Genomic DNA, 16,470 nt, shown 5'->3' on the forward strand with positions numbered 1-16,470 from the left:
GGTTCTCTTGCTCTCCCCTCCGCTCCTTTACTTTGAATTTATATTAGTTCACACAAACACTCCATCCATGCTTTTGTTCCGGCCCTCCAGTCCAGTTTAAGAACCCATTGTGGCCCTTGAGTCAAAAAGTTTGCCCACCCCTAGTAGCAGCCTGGCTACCGCCATTTAGGGGAGAGGAAGACACCCAAGAGAAGGTATCCCACGGTGGGGACCCCCGCGTTTCAGGGGGAGGAGCATTTGAGATCTTGCTTCCTGACATGGCATCCGTTTGGCTCAGATAAACTCATAAAATTTTTCTAAAAAACATAAAAACTGAAGGGTGGGAGACCTGGATTTTTAGGAATCTACGGGTGTACGTGGCCATGTGTACACACACTTGAAGCCCGAGGTGTAAGGACAGAAAGAGAACGCTGGGACTGGGGACGGAGGCCGCCCCCCAAGACGAGAGGCAAGAACCGCTGGTGTTCAAGCTCACCGGACGAGACAAGCCCTGCGCGGTGTTTGCAGACAGGGACTTAGATGACAGGTCTCCGCAAGGGCCCAGCAGTCTGGTCCAGGACTTCCTGTAACAGCAGTGTTTGCAGACAGGGACTTAGATGACAGGTCTCCGCAAGGGCCCAGCAGTCTGGTCCAGGACTTCCTGTGACAGCACGGTGTGACGCACCAGCTGGGCTCTCTCCCTGCCCGGGGAGGTGACCGAGTAGAAGAATTATAGCAGAGACAGCGCCAAGTTCAGAACAGTCAGTCACTGCATCGCCCGAGCTCAAGAAGGGCCTGTCCTTGGCCTTGGCCTGAGACTGTCCCTCCCAGATGCAAGAGACCAGTCTGGCTCAGCAGCCTCTGTCTGGAGGGGCCCTGGGGAAGGGCAGAGGGCGAGGTCTCTGGGGGAGGGAAAGTCTTCAGAACAGCAAGCATCCCCTTCCCTCCCCCCTCTCCCCAGCCACCCACCCACTTCCTACAAGATTGGGAGATTTCCTCAGTCCCCTCTAGTTTGTCCAAGAATCCTTCCTCATCGTATTTATCAGAAACCAGAACATGGGCCTTGATTATGTTTAAACAAAACAAGACCTTGGAGCGCACCGCAAAGCCCCACATGGAAATTTCGCAGCATGGGGACACACAGGTGAGCTCGCGTGTCCCTAGCATGACCCCGTTTGTGCCGATATGACTCTAATGATTCCAGCAAGACCGATGTCGCAACCCCGCCGTGAGGCACCTCCATGTCCTGTTCACACATCATTCCACTCCCGTCCGCCCTGACGGTGCAGCCAGATCAGGGACGTGGTTAAATCTCCGGCGCACCAGTTACATTCCTTTTGCTCACTTTATTATATTTCAAGTGTTGGGGGGGTAAGAAGATATTTTTATTGATTTCAGAGAGGAAGGGAGAAGGAGAGAGTTAGAAATGATGAGAGAGAATCATTGATGGGCTGCCTCCTGCACGCCCCCTACTAGGGATTGAGCCCACAACCCAGGCATGTGCCCCGACAGGGAATCAAACCGTGACCTCCTGGTTCACAGGTCGAAGCTCAACCACTGAGCCACGCCAGCTTTAAAGAGAAGGGTGCCTTTGAGGCTCCGCTCAACCTCGGTTTTTATTCAAATGCAGCAGCTGTTTATTGGGCACCGAGTAGTCATAAGTCATGTGCTAACAACACACATGAGTACCACGTCAATTCATACAACAGACGCATGTACCAGTCTGTATAAGGCTATCGAGGCATCCTGTCCAAATAGAGCTGAGTAAACCCTCCTGGTAAATGGGAGCGCTCTGGATTTCTCCACTCACGTCATGTCCTTCTACACCCAGGAGCTGTGACCCCAGGAACATTCTGGAAATGCCAGCATCCGCATTTGCCTCTGTTCTTTCCCGGCAACAGGCTCACTGGGTGCTCCTATTTTTTTTTTTTTTTAAATATATTTTATTGATTTTTTACAGAGAGGAAAGGAGAGGGATAGAGAGTTAGAAACATCGATGAGAGAGAAACATCGATCAGCTGCCTCCTGCACACCCCCTACTGGGGATGTGCCCACAACCAAGGTACATGCCCTTGACCGGAATCGAACCCGGGACCTTTCAGTCCGCAGGCCGACACTCTATCCACTGAGCCAAACCGGTTAGGGCTGGGTGCGCCTATTTTATTGCGCACTGGAATTCGCGGGTCGTGTTCGAAATCCAAAACCACCCATTTTTCACTTGAATGGAAACATAAGGGGCTGCACGATCATTTCTCAGGTGACGGTAGCGTGTAACCCCTATGCGGAAGGTGACCCCACAGTCATATATGTTTTTTTTTCTTTTTATTAGGCCGACTGGAAGATCAATATGTAATTCGATTTGTAAAGGAAAAGCTGAAATCGATGCCTTGCAGGAATCAAGGCTACATCTTGGATGGATTCCCGAAGACCTACGACCAAGCCAAAGACCTGTTCAACAGTAAGGCTGTTTTGAATGTTCCCATTCGGATTCAGACAAGGTGCAAGTCTCCTGCTCAGAGTCATAGCCACGCAATTAAAATTAGTGACTGCTGGTTACATTTTTGAAAATAAAGATTTTTAAGAAATAAAAAAATAGGGTGTGTTTTTTTTAGCTACCCATAGTAATAATAGGTAGCAAACACCACAATGTATTTTTTAAATCTCTATTGTTGGAAGTATTACAGATGTCCCCTTTTCCCCCATTGACCCCTTCTAGCCCCCCCACCCCCACCCCCCTGCCCCAGGCCCTCACCACACTATTTCTGTGTCCCTGGGTTATGCATATATGCACACAAGTTCTGTGGTTGGCCTCGTCCCACCCACCCCCGCCTTCCCGTAAGTATGACAACGACGTATATTTTGTTTTATTAGAAGACGAGGAGGAGGAGGAAGAGGAAATCAGAGGCAAAATGTTTCCCTTTGATAAATTAACCATACCTGGTAAGTTTAAGACGTTTCTCCAGGGTCACATTTAAAGGAATGCCATCTAATATCTCTTTTGAACCAGAACAATCTTTTTGATGTAAATAAAGTAGGGTTTTCTTCTTTTAGAAAAGCAGTCCAATGATACACTGAAAAGCAAATTTCCAAACGAAAGACTGCATTGGGGGTGAATATGAGGGACATTCCGTTTCTCTGAGAATGTTTATTTCCGCTGCTCCCCCCCCCCCCCCCCAACCCGGTAACAAAGCCACAAACGTGGCCAGTCTGTTGATGGCCAGACTCCCGAGTCCCCTGGCGAGCTCCCAGGGACTGGGTCATGGCCGCTGCGACCTGTTTCAGGGGCCAGCGATGCCATCACCTTCTCCAGGAGACATGCAGAATCCAGCTCTGAGCCGGGCAGGCAAAACGCCTTCCGGTTCACAGCGAACTTGGCTGCAAGTCTATCCTATCAGATATTTGCCCAGAGATTTCACTATGTTCTCTTGAAAGAGAGGCATACACAATGTATCCCAAGAAAAAGGAGTTGTTGAGCAGCCATTTCTCCTGACCTTGCCATGAACTTGAAAAGATGTTATTTTTCTCTCTCTCTTTAAAAAAAAAAAATCAGTTTGGCCCAGCCTGTTTGGCTCAGTGGTTGAATGTTGACCTATGAACCAGGAGGTCATGGTTTGGTTCCCAGTCAGGGCACATGCCCCAGTGGGGGGGGTGCAGAGGGCAGCCAATTGGTGGTTCTCTCTTATTAGTGATGTTTCTATCTCTCTCTCCCTATCCCTTTCTCTCTGAAATCAATAAAATATTTTTTAAATAAAATAAAAACTCAGTTTGTATGAACTGTAATCATAGGAGATAATTGTTGGCCATGTGGCAAATATAAGCTATTTTCAACTTGGTACAAGGGTCGTGTCTCGGAGGGTGAGAATCCCCCCACCCTTCTTTAGTTCTTACAGCTGGAATAATCCTATATAATAAAAGCATAGTATGCAAATTGTCCCCTCGATGGGGAATTCGTCTGGGAGTTCGACCAGGGGGTGGGGCTGGCCAGAGGAAGGGAGGGAGGCCCGGGCGGCAGCTGGCAGCCACTAGGGACCCTACCAGAGCATGAATTTCATGCACTGGGCCTCTAGTAATAAAATAATAGAATTGGCACAGACTAGATTAACAGGAGAAAAACCAACCGAATACACGGGCATGGGGCTGGGGGAGGGGAGGGGAATTCACAATAAGATGCTCAGAACATAAAATGAGAGTCAAAGAAACGATCTAATACTTTTTAGACCAAAAAAAAAAAAAGGATGAGAAATTGGCAGAAGAAAGAAAGTGCTCATTAAAAAGTTCCTCTTTGTCAGGAATCTAAACACAGTTTGGGTTTGAGCAGTGAACTGGCTCTCACAGGTGGGAGTTCCCATTCATATTAATTTGGCAAATCAGCCATTAAAGCATTTCGCTCGTAGTCACCAGTCTCGCTGGGGCTTGACTGGGAAGCTGATGATGGGTACCACAGGGTTATTAGAGATTGGCTATTTACAATTTCTGCTGCTTTCATTTTATTTTATGTATTTATTTTTGTTGTTCATCTTCACCCAAAGATATTTTTTCCATTGCTTTTTTCAGAGAGAATAGAAAGGAGAGTGAGAGACAGAGAGAGAAACATCGATGTGAGAGAGACACATCAATTGGTTGCCTCTCACACTCACCCCGACCAGGCCCTGGGGTTGAGCCTGCAACCGGGGTACCTGCCCTGGACCGGATTCAAACCCGTGACCCTTCAGTCCGAGGGTCGAAGCTCTATCCACTGAGCCAAACCAGCCAGGGCTCGGCTGCTTTTATTAAAGGAAGGAAGGGAGGGAATGAGGATGGAAGGAAGGAGGAAAGGAAAGGAAAGGAAAAGAAAGGAAAGGAAAGGAAAGGAAAGGAAAGGAAAGGAAAGGAAAGGAAAGGAAAGGAAAGGAAAGGAAAGGAAAGGAAAGGAAAGGAAAGGAAAGGAAAGGAAAGGAAAGGAGGAAAGGAAAAATAATAGATCCTTCCATTACCGACTGGTTGGACCTCACAGGGTAGTGTCTGAAAATGCCCCTGGTTTGCATGTATTCAGTCTCCACCAGAGGCCGCAAGAAGCCAATTTGCCAGGCCATTTGCAGCAACCGGAGGTCTGAGCTGCCAACCAGGCGTTTTCCTGTCCCTGTGCACCCCCCCCCCCCCCCCGCCGCCCCGCACCTGCTGGTTGGGTAACCTGGGCAGCCACCGGGTTAACCCAGGCGCCTCTTCTTCCCCCCAGAATTCGTCTGCGCGCTGGACGGCTCGGACGAGTTCCTGAAGCTGCGGGTGATGAACCTGCCCGAGAGCGTGGTGGCGGGCACCCACTACAGCCAGGACCAGTTCCTCCGGTCGCTGAGCAACTTCCGCGACCTCAACACCGAGGACGAGACGGTCTTCAACTACTTCGATGAACTCGAAATCCACCCCATACACATTGGTACGAAATGAGCCCCTGGCGGGGAATGGGAGTGTGGAGAGTCTCCCCAGGTGTCGGGCCCCCCAGCCGACCCCCCACCCCACCCCACCCCCGCACAAGCCCATGGCAGGGCTGGGGGGGATGGCGGCTGGCAACATCGCGGGACAAACAGGCCCTGCTCCTGGGGAGTCCTGCATGAGGATTTGGCAGTGGAGTGTAGTTATGTGAAAACACATGGATAGGTTATGAAGTGGGATACCACATATTTATTTATTTACAATATTTTTTAATTTATTTTTAGAGGGAGAGGAAGGGCGAGGGAGAGAGCCAGAGAAACATTGATGAGAGAGAAGCATCATCGATCGGCTGCCTCTTGCACACCCCCTACTGGGGATCAAGCCCAAAACCCGGGCATGCGTCCTGACCAGGGACCGAGTCAGTGACCTCTTGGTTCATGGGTCAGCGCTCAACCTCTGAGCCACACGGGCCGGGCTGGAATGCCAACTTTTGAAAGGGCATTTCAGAGACATGTGTTTGCTGCCGGCTGCTGTGGGCCATTGCCCCAGCTGCCTTGGGGCTGGCGTGTCATCACAGGAATACTGGGCAGCTCTGGCCACACAGCTAGACGGGCCAGAGGAGAACCGTGGCTACTCAGCAAAGCGAATAGCTCTTCACTGCATTTCTGTGTTTCCTCTAAACACGACTCGGAGCTCAGCTCCCAGCGAACACCCAGGAACGTGCTCTCATCACCCTCGCCATTGCCATCACCCTCCCCCTCCCCATCACGGTGCGGGCTCCAAACCTCAGCTGTCACCGCTGTTTCCACTCCCGTTGGCTGGGGGAACCCCTAAACTTCCTTTCTGGTTTTCTGGACACTGATACTTCTTCCTCCTTTGGGGACAAAGCCCGAGCTGGGTGGGACCTTAGTGGCCAGGCCGACCCCTTGGGCCTCCCGAGGCCTCTCTTCACCCCCAAGAGCCGGACGGGGCAGCATTCGGACCCTGGAGTATTGGGAGGCTTAGAGCCAATGTCAGCAGGAGAGCCGATTCCAGTTCTGAACCCGCCTCGGTTTTCTCATCTGTGAAACGGGAGAATAATCCCTGGCTTGTCGAGTTGTTCCAAGTAGTAGCCGTAAGGGATAGGAAGTACCTGGCTCACTGAAGGAGTTCTGAAGCGGTAACTTTGTTTTTACTCCCAATGCTAAGCCACCAAATGGCCGCTAAGAAATGACCAGGTGACACTGCGTACAAATCTCAGTCCTCTGTTCCGCACGCTCGGAAGTGACTGGGTTTTGCCCTCACCTACCTGTGTCCGTGCACACGGGACGTATTCCACGTATTTTACACGTAAGGACCTGACACCTACTACTTTGGAAAGGCCTCTGCCTTATTTAATGAGAGAACGAGGAAAACATAGCACGCACATTTCACAAAGATAGTCATTGTCATCGTCTCAGCAAAACCCCAGGAATTACGTATGGAAAGATGAGGAGAACCCCAGGGAGAAACGTCGAGAGAGACACCGTGATGGCGGGGGAGTGAGTGAGTGGCCGCGATGTTCCTGTCTCATTCCGTGTCCGACACGCCGTCCCCATCTCCACGCTGCCGACAACCAGGAGATGGGGACAGCAAAGGGGAGAAGGACGCCGCCAGGAGGGGCACGGGGAGGGGGCAAGGTCCCGAGAGCAGCCTGGCTCGAAGGGTCTGGCAGGGCCTGGAAAGATGCTGGCATTGTGTTCTGTCTCTGCATTGAAGGAGTTCTGCATCCCCTTCTCTCTCATGCCCCTTTCCTCTCTCGCTCTTTGGACTAGATACAGGGGTCCTCAAACTACGGCCCGCGGGCCACATGCGGCCCGCCGAGGACATGTATCCGGCCCGCCGGGTGCCGCTGCCTGTCCTGCTTAGCAGCCGACTCGTCCCGGGCCCGCAGTGCGCATAGGAATTTGTTCATAGTTTTTTTTTGAACTATAGTCCGGCCCTCCCACGGTCTGAGGGACAGTGAACTGGCCCCCTGTTTAAAAAGTTTGAGGATCGCCCTGACCAGTTTGGCTCAGTGGATAGAGCATCGGCCTGCGGACTGAAGGGTCCCGGGTTCGGTTCCTGTCAAGGGCATGTACCTTGGTTTCGGGCACATCCCCAGTGGGGGGTGTGCAGGAGGCAGCTGATCAATGATTCTCTCTCATTGATGTTTCTGACTCTCTTTCCCTCTCCCTTCCTCTCTGAAAAAATCAATAAAATATATTTTAAAAAAATAAAAATAAAATAAAAAGTTTGAGGGCCCTTGGCACTAGAATCTCTCTCTCCTCTGTGGCTCCGGTGGCGGCCGTGACAGCCCGGGGCAGCCCTGCCACCCCGAGTTTCCGGGTTACAAAGGAGCCAGGCCTAGAGCTGGACATGACTCTCAGCCCCATCCACATTCCAAGAAGGGCAAGTCAGAGGCCACGTGGTGCCCATGTGCCCGGGCGCCCCTCCCCGCCCAGCCCGCAGTGCCCCAGGGGTCAGGGCGGAGTAGCGCTGGGGGCGGCCCTGTCCTCTGTGAGCCCTCCCCTGAAAGGGAGCCTTTTCAAAGGCGGTTCAGAGGCCCCTCAGGCACAGCAAGGCCGTGATTACTAGAGGACTCAGGGAAAATACATTTAAATGTCAGCGTGTGGGCACCGGCACACGTGAGGTTTTCTCTTTTTTTAACGTATTTTTTTATTGATTTCAGAACGGAAGGGAGAGGGAGAGAGAGATAGAAACATCCATGATGAGAGAGAATCATGGATCGGCTGCCTCCTGCACGCCCCACACTGGGGACCAAGGCCGCAACCCAGGCATGTGCCCTGACCGGGAATCGAACCCTGACCTCCTGACTCATAGGTCAGCCCTCAACCCTTGCGCCACACCGGCGGGACTGCCTTTTTCCTTTTTTGGTTTGTTTGTACCCACTCACTGATAAGCTGTCCCTGTTCTGCCCCTCTTCCCAGGTCAGCACCGGCGGTGCCTCTGTCTAGGTCAGGGTGACAGTGTGTAACCATGGGTGGGGGAGGGGCCATCACTGGGGTGTGCGTGGGGGCAGGGTGCGAGGCTCCCCGGGAGGAAGGTGTGGAGGGCTGAGTAGTGAATGCACCCACGGCACACCCTTCGGGGCAGACACCTCCCAGGAGCACCGAAGAGCGGGCTGAGGATTGGCTATGCAGTGACTGGGGCGGGGGGAGGCGGGGGGGGGGGCGCGGAGAATCGTTGTTACTAACAAGCCTTTCTCTCTTTCTCTTTTTTTTTAAAAACATATTTTATTGATTTTTTTACAGAGAGGAAGGGACAGGGATAGAGAGTTAGAAACATCGATGAGAGAGAAACATCGATCAGCTGCCTCCTGCACACATCCCACTGGGGATGTGCCCGCAACCAAGGTACATGCCCCTGACCGGAATCGAACCTGAGACCCTTCAGTCCGCAGGCCGACGCTCTATCCACTGAGCCAAACCAGTCAGGGCTCTCTCTTTCTATTGGTCCTGATATCAACATTAGTCAGGCAGCCTGCAGTTTGGGCTTTTTTCCTCCTCAGGAAGGCTAACTGAAGTGGTTTAACTTTTAAAATCCATTACCAACATGTCCCGACAGAACTGATTCTCAGAAACAGAAAGCAGAGGACACCTGGAGGTCACTCAGCCCGGCCTCCTCCAGCAGGTGCAGGACTTCCTTCGGTGGGAACCCCCAGCCGGCCGGTGTGCTCCCGTCCTTGGTCCTTGCTTCGAGGGCTGGAGAACCCCCTCCTCGGAGGAAGTCCACCCCCACCCCACCCGTCCACTTAAATCGGCAGCGACTGTCAGGAGGCAGGCGGGAGCCCCCTCCTCCTCCCCATGTTTCCCAGGACCGGTCTCATGTGGGCCAGTGAGACACGAAAGTCTGCTCTGTGCTGGCAACTAGAAAAGGAGCCCCAGGTGGTAATTCACATAACGTACCCCCACAAGTTTACAGCGGAAGCGTTCTCCCGAACATGGGCTCCGACCGCGCTGTAGGCGGGCCCAGAAAGTCGGCTTGCGTTGATCGCCTTCCTCTCCCCCGGTGTTTACAGATGTAGGGAAGCTGGAAGACCCTCACAACAGGCTCACGGTCAAACGGCTCATCAAAGAGATCGGGGAGCCTCGAAATTACGGGTTAACGGACGAGGAAAAGGCCGAAGAGGAGCGCAAGGTTGCTGAGGAGCGCATGGCCAGGGAGGCCATGATGGAAGCGGACCGGGAGCACAAGGAAGCCGTGGAGACGGCGGAGAAGATTGCTCGCTGGGAGGAGTGGGTGAGTGTGTGCGTGCACAGGCTTATGTGTGCAGGCTTGTGCGTGTGTGCAGGCTTGTGTGTGTGTGTGCACATGTGCAGGCTTGTGTGTGTGTCCAGGCTTGTTTGTGTGTGCATGTGTGCAGTCTTGTGTGTATGCATGCATGTGTAGGCTTGTGTGTGTGTGTGCAGGCTGGTGTGTATGCACACGTGTGCAGGCTAGTGTGTGTTGTGCATGTGTGCAGGCTGGTGTGTGTGCAGGCTTGAGTGTGTGCATTCCTGTGCAGGCTTGTATGTGTGTGTGCACGGGAACCTGTGTGGGGGGCCCCTGGCAAAGCCATTGAGGCCAGTTGCACTTCCAATCCTGCTAATAGAGAAATGTCACAGAAATCCCCAAGTAAGCCTTGTTTATTAGTTTATGTAGTCATATGTCCCATTTAAAAACGATGCCCATAACCTTCTGCTCAGTGTAAATCACAACAACAGTAACGAGCCATCGCCAGCGGTATTTTTTTTTAAAATATATTTTATTGATTTTTCACAGAGAGGAAGGGAGAGGGATAGAGAGTTAGAAACATCGATGAGAGAAACATCGATCAGCTGCCTCCTGCACACCCCCCACTGGGGATGTGCCCGCCACCAAGGTACATGCCCTTGACCGGAATCGAACCTGGGACCTTTCAGTCCGCAGGCCAACGCTCTATCCACTGAGCCAAACCGGTTTCGGCCATCGCCAGCGGTATTAACAACACACATCCTGCCCCGTAACGTTCTGCCGCGTGGCGACCTTGTGGTTTCAGTCCATTTCCCTCCATTCCCCCCCTGCCCTGGGTGCCAGCCCCACTCCACTGTCCTCGTTCCCCACTCTCACCGAAGCTGCTCTGACAGTAGCTGGGAGCCTCGCAGCGCTCGCTCCTCAGGGGGCAGTGTGTCCTACCTGGGTTGTGGGCTGTGCCTTCCCCCGGGTCTCCCCAGCTCCGCAGGCGACCTTGCCTCTCCGTCCCTTCAGGCAGCCTCCCGAAGCGCAGTGCTCGGGCCATGCTCCGCTCCCACTCTTCACAGGCTCACCACCGCCTGAGAGGCAAGTCCAAACTCCTATCGGGGTCCCCAACGTCCTTGGGGCCCCGGCTGCTTCTAAGATTTCCCAGCGCATCTAAACACGCGCCACCCGCGCGACACACTTCCTCACCTTTTAAAGAAATCTTTATTCAAGGTCATCTTTCCAATGGGCCTTTCCTGGACACGAGCCATATTTAAAATTTCAACCCCTGCCCTGCCCGGGTAGCTCGAGTTGGAGCATTGGCATGACACACCAATGTTGCAGGTTCAATGATGAGAGAGAATCATTGATCGGCTGCCTCCTGCAAGCCGCCTGCTGGGGATCGAGCCCACAACGTGGGCATGAGCCCGACCAGGAATCGAACCATGACCTCCTGGTTCGTAGGTCGATGCTCCACCACTGAGCCACGCCGGCCGGGCCATCGGTTGATTCTTGCATGTGCCCTGGCCTCCAAGCCTGCTTTCTCGATTCTGTGCACACACGCCACTCTGATAAACGAAAACTGATCTCATTGTTTCAGTGTTCATGTCTCCAATCACCAACTTAACAACTTTTCATAGGTTAAGACGTCACATTCCTTCTTATGTTGCACGCTTTCCCTGCCCATGCTTGAGCTGTGTGTCTTTTTCTTATTACTTTGCAAGAACAACTCCTGATTAGATGTGCGAGAGAAACAGGAATGGCCCAGGAGACAACAGTATCCACGTTGTCCGGACCCGGCTCCACTCTCTGTAGGTCCGTGGCCCTGTGCGTGTCGCTGTGTCCCAGTCTCTCCGTGTGGAAGATGAGGGTGGTGATAGCACCTGCTTCATAGAGTCGCGGTGGTGATGAAAGAGTGAACGTGTGTGCAAACGTGCAAACGATTGCCTGGCAAACAGTGTACACTGCACTCCCATCAGATCTGAGCTTTTTATAATATGTTGCAAGTAGTTCTTTCCCAGCTCATCCGTCATTTATCTTTTAACATCGTGTACGGTGTTTCTTTTGGTCATAAAATATTTATGTTTAGCCCAGCCGAGGTGTCTCAGTGGTCGAGCAAGCTTCAACCTATGAACCAGGAGGTCACAGTTTGATTCCCGGTCAAGGCACATGCCTGGGTTGTGGGCTCGATCCCCAGTGTGGGGTGTGCAGGAGGCAGCCTATCCATGATTCTCTCTCATCATTGATGTTTCTATCTCCCTCTCCCCTCTTCTCTGAAATCAATATATTACAAAATATATGAAAAATATAGTAATAATATTTATGTTTATATGCAGTCAAATCCATCAGTCTTCTCCCATTTTGATTCCTGGGTTTGCTATCTTGCTGGGAAAGACCTCCTTTAAAAAAATCAGTTGGGTCCTAACTGGTTTGGCTCAGTGGATAGAGCGTCGGCCTACGGACTGAAGGGTCCCAGGTTCAATTCCGGACAAGGGCATGTAACTTGGTTGCAGGCACATCCCCAGTGGTGGGTGTGCAGGAGGCAGCTGATTGATGTTTCTCTCTCATTGATGTTTCTAACTCTCTATCCCTCTCCCTTCCTCTCTGTAAAAAATCAATAAAATATATTTTTAAAAAATCAGTTGGGATTCTTTACCTTGCAGGTGACAGAAAAGGGAATTTAAAATGTCTTAGCAGCCCTAACCAGTTTAGCTCAGTGGATAGAGCATAGGACTGTGGACTGAAGGGTCCCAGGTTCGATTTCGGTCAAGGGCATGTACCTTAGTTGTGGGCACATCCCCAGTAGGGAGTGTGCAGGAGGCAGCTGAATAGATGTTTCTAACTCTCTATCCCTCTCTCTCCCTTCCTCTCTGTTAAAAAATATTTTTTAAAAATGTCTTAGTTGCCCTGACTGGTTTTGCTCAGTGGATAGAGCATGGGCCTGCGGACTGAAGGGTCCAGGTTCGATTCCAGCCAGGGGCACGTGCCTGGGTTGTGGGCTCGATCCCCAGTAGGGGGCGTGCAGGAGGCAGCCAATCAATGATTCTCATCATTGATGTTTCTATCTCTCTCTTCCTCTCCCTTCCTCTCTGAAATCAATAAAATATATATTTTAAAAAAAAGTCTTAGCAATAGAGAAAAGGGATGGATTCATGTAGCAGAAAGCCCAGGGGAGGGCTGGCTTCAGGCGGCGCTTGGTATAGGGTTCAGAAGGCACCAAGGACCTCGCAGCCCTCTCTCTGCTCCCTGGTCCCTGTCGGTGTCACCTTGGGCTCTTCCTGACGTGACCCATGGACAGGAGGGGGCTGGAATGATGGGCTTGCGTCCCATCTAAACCACTAGGCTGAGAAGGAACGTTTTCAAAGGAAATATGGAATTATTTTTCCCAAGGGAGGGTGGCTGTGTGCTGAGCACGGAATAGCACATGTCCACCAGACCAATGCCTTCTAGATCTTCTATTGTAACTTCTAGGACCCTCCCTCCCTCCCACCCACCCTCCCTCCCTCCCTCCCACCCTCCCTCCCTCCCTCCCTCCCTCCCTTCTTTTCTTTATCTAGACAGCTAGAAATGATTTCTGTTTAAGAAGTGAGGTAGGGATCCAGCTTACTTTTTCCTAAATGGCTAGCCCATTGTTATACCACCGTTTCTATCTATTCTCTGCCGGTGGGAAGGCCACCTTTATAATAACGCGGTGAACATTTCTAGCATGCTCCAGTTCTGATGCGTTGTGGGGTGAGTCGTGTGACAGTGTTCTCCCATTTCTGACTCTTTAACACCCCCCCCTCCATGTTCTACTTGTAGAATAGACGGCTAGAAGAAGTGAAAAAGGAAGAAACCGAATTGCTCGAGGCCCAGTCTGCTCCCCTGAGAAACTACTTAATGACCTACGTTATGCCAACGCTCATGCAGGGTCTGAATGAGTGTTGTAAGGTCAGACCAGAGGACCCTGTGGATTTTCTGGTAAGAGATTGAGGGAGTTTGTTTTTTTAATATCAATTTGAAAATAAAATATACCTGCATCTAAATGGGAAGCCAGTTGACAGAGAGAAATTGTGCGTCTGGCATTTGGGAAATAGCCTCTAATGCCTTCACAGTTTATAATAAGACTAGAGGCCCGGTGTACAAAATTTGTGCACAGAGGGGGGGTGTCCCTCAGCCCAGCCTGCACCCTCTCCAATCTGGGATCCCTCTCACAATCCAGGACTGCTGGCTCCCAACCTCTCGCCTGCCTGCCTGCCTGCCTGCCTGCCTGCCTGCCTGATTGCCCCTAACCGCTTCTGCCTGCCAGCCTGATTGCCCCCTAACCACTCTCCTGCCAGCCTGATCGACGCCTAAGTGCTCCCCTGCCAGCCTCATTGCCCCTAACTGCCCTCTCCTGCAGCAACTGCCCTCCCCTGCAGGCCTGGTCACCCCCAACTGCCCTCCCCTGCTGGCCTGGTCCCCCCGCAACTGCCCTCCCCTGCCAGCCTGGTCGCCCCTAACTGCCCTCCCCTGATGGCCTGGTCACCCCCAACTGCCCTTCCCTGCACGCCTGGTCGCCCCTAACTGCCCTCCCCTGCAGGCCCGGTCACCCCTAACTGCCCTCCCCCACAGGCCTGGTCACCCCCCAACTGCCCTCCCCTGCAGGCCTGGTTGCCCCTAACTGCCCTCCCCTGCAGGCCCGGTCACCCCTAACTGCCCTCCCCCACAGGCCTGGTCCCCCCAACTGCCCTCCCCTGCAGGCCCAGTCACCCCCAACTGCCCTCCCCTACAGGCCCAGTCACCCCCAACTGCCCTCCCCTACAGGCCCAGTCACCCCCAACTGCCCTCCCCTGCAGGCCCAGTCACCCCCAACTGCCCTCCCCTACAGGCCATCTTGTGGTGGCCATCTTGTGTCCACATGGGGGCAGCCATCTTTGACCACATGAAGGCAGCCATCTTGTGTGTTGGAGTGATGGTCAATTTGCATATTACCTCTTTATTAGATAGTATTTTTTTTAAATGTTATTGAATTTGTTGGAGTGACATTGGTTAGTAAACTTACATAGGTCTCCGGAGTACAGTTCTATAACACATCATCTGTATGCTGCATGTGTGTTCCCCCCAAAGGCAGGTCTCCTTCAGTCACCATTTATCCCCCTCCCCCCTCGTCTACCTCCCCTACCCCCTGCCCCTCCTGTAATCGCCATGCTGTTGTCGGTGTCTATGAGTTATTTTTTTTCCTTAATCCCTTCCCCCTTTTCACCAGCCTCCCAGGCCCCCTCCCTCCTAACAGCTGTCAGTCTGTTCTCTATCTATGAGTCTGTTTCTATTTTGTTTGTTTATTTTGTTCATCAGATTCCACCTATAAGTGAAATAATATGGTATTTGTCTTTCTCTGGCTGGCTTATTGCAGTTAGCTATAAGAAGATTTTTATTACTCATTTGTAAGTAAAAGGTTTGTACACTTTTATTTTTAAACTAGAGGCCCGATGCACAAAGAATCGTGCAAGAATGGGCCTTCCTTCCCCTGGCTGCCACACCGCCTTTGCTCTGTCCAGAGCCGCCTTTTTGCCTTCCCGCGCTGCCCAGAGGCCCGGAGCGGCTGGGGCGGTGCAGAATGCCTGCATCGTGCGTCGCGCCCCGCCCCTGGCCGCTCAGTGCGTGCGTATGCAAATTAACCCACCATCTTTGTTGGGTTAATTTGAATACACACTCCTGATTGGCTGGTGGGCGTCACGAAGGTACCGTCAATTTGCGTCTTACTCTTTTATTGGTGTAGATTGCACACATTAATAGTACAAATATATGACCCATAAATATCTTGAAGTACCTTCTGATGGCTGGCTTGCCTTTATTCTTTCTTCACTTGTAGGCAGAGTATCTCTTCAAGCACAATCCCGCAACGCTGTGAAGCTGGACGGACCTCGAGCCATAGCCCTGCGCAGAGCTGGAGATGACTCTGACATTGTAACTGACATTGCAATTTGAAAAATTGTTTTAAAATATGCTTCCGCAGTTTTTGGAAAATTCTTTACTTCCCCCCCTGCAAGCAAATATTTTATGAAGTAAAATCATTAGGAAAAGCTACAAGGCAATGAGCGACTCCTTCATTAAAATGGTATTTGAAAGGTGCATTTGGTAAGGTATCTGTGAGAGCTCACTGACAGACAGCGATTTGGGAGTTCAGTCTTCGACTCCGCCGTCTGCACACTGATGTTGGTAGTGATTGATAGTGTGGGGAACCTCAGACCATCTACTGTTTGAACGTGTAGGCTAGTGAATTTACACAAGGTGTTATGGCCCAAGTACCAGTGGCGTTGGACACGGAAAGTCGTGAGGACGTGGATGCTTTGTGAGTCGCAGTGAGTCAGAGGGGCCGGGCTTCCCGCAGGCTGCCTTTTGAGGTCAGCGTCAGGGCCCCAGCCAGTGAGTCAGAGAGCATAGGAACCTCTTGGCAGAAACACTCGTGTAACAGAATGAATAATTCTAGTATCTGTGATCATCAGAAAGTGGCCAAATATACATATATATATATATATATTTTAAAATATATTTTATTGATTTTTTTTTACAGAGAGGAAGAAAGAGGGATAGAGAGTTAGAAACATCGATGAGAGAAACATCGGTCAGCTGCCTCCTGCACACCTCCTATTGGGGATGTGCCTGCAACCAAGGTACATGCCCTTGACCGGAATCGAACCTGGGACCTTTCAATCCGCAGGCCGACGCTCTATCCACTGAGCCAAACCGGTTAGGGTTTAAATATATATATATATTTTTTAAATATATTTTATTGATTTTTTGCAGAGAGGAAGGGAGAGAGAGAGAGAGTTAGGAACATCGATGAGAGAGAAACATCAATCAGCTGCCTCCTGCACACCCCGCTACTGGGGATGTGCCCGC

General features: G+C 51.6%; 1 protein-coding gene across 1 annotated transcript in view; it reads left to right on the top strand.

Moving 5' to 3' along the window:
* The window catches only part of AK7 (adenylate kinase 7), a 50,738-nt gene extending 35,194 nt beyond the window's left edge, over window positions 1-15,544 (top strand). Inside the window, exons 13-18 of the mRNA XM_080672418.1 lie at window positions 2,309-2,437; window positions 2,851-2,919; window positions 5,195-5,392; window positions 9,428-9,648; window positions 13,408-13,566; window positions 15,440-15,544. Of these exons, the coding sequence (XP_080528544.1) occupies window positions 2,309-2,437; window positions 2,851-2,919; window positions 5,195-5,392; window positions 9,428-9,648; window positions 13,408-13,566; window positions 15,440-15,478 (815 nt within the window). The 3' untranslated portion in view covers window positions 15,479-15,544. The remainder of the gene's footprint in view (window positions 1-2,308; window positions 2,438-2,850; window positions 2,920-5,194; window positions 5,393-9,427; window positions 9,649-13,407; window positions 13,567-15,439) is intronic.
* The last annotated feature ends 926 nt before the right edge of the window (window positions 15,545-16,470 follow it).

Source organism: Plecotus auritus (assembly GCF_963455305.1).
Source record: "Plecotus auritus genome assembly, chromosome: 1".
NCBI classification, from domain to species: domain Eukaryota; kingdom Metazoa; phylum Chordata; class Mammalia; order Chiroptera; family Vespertilionidae; genus Plecotus; species Plecotus auritus.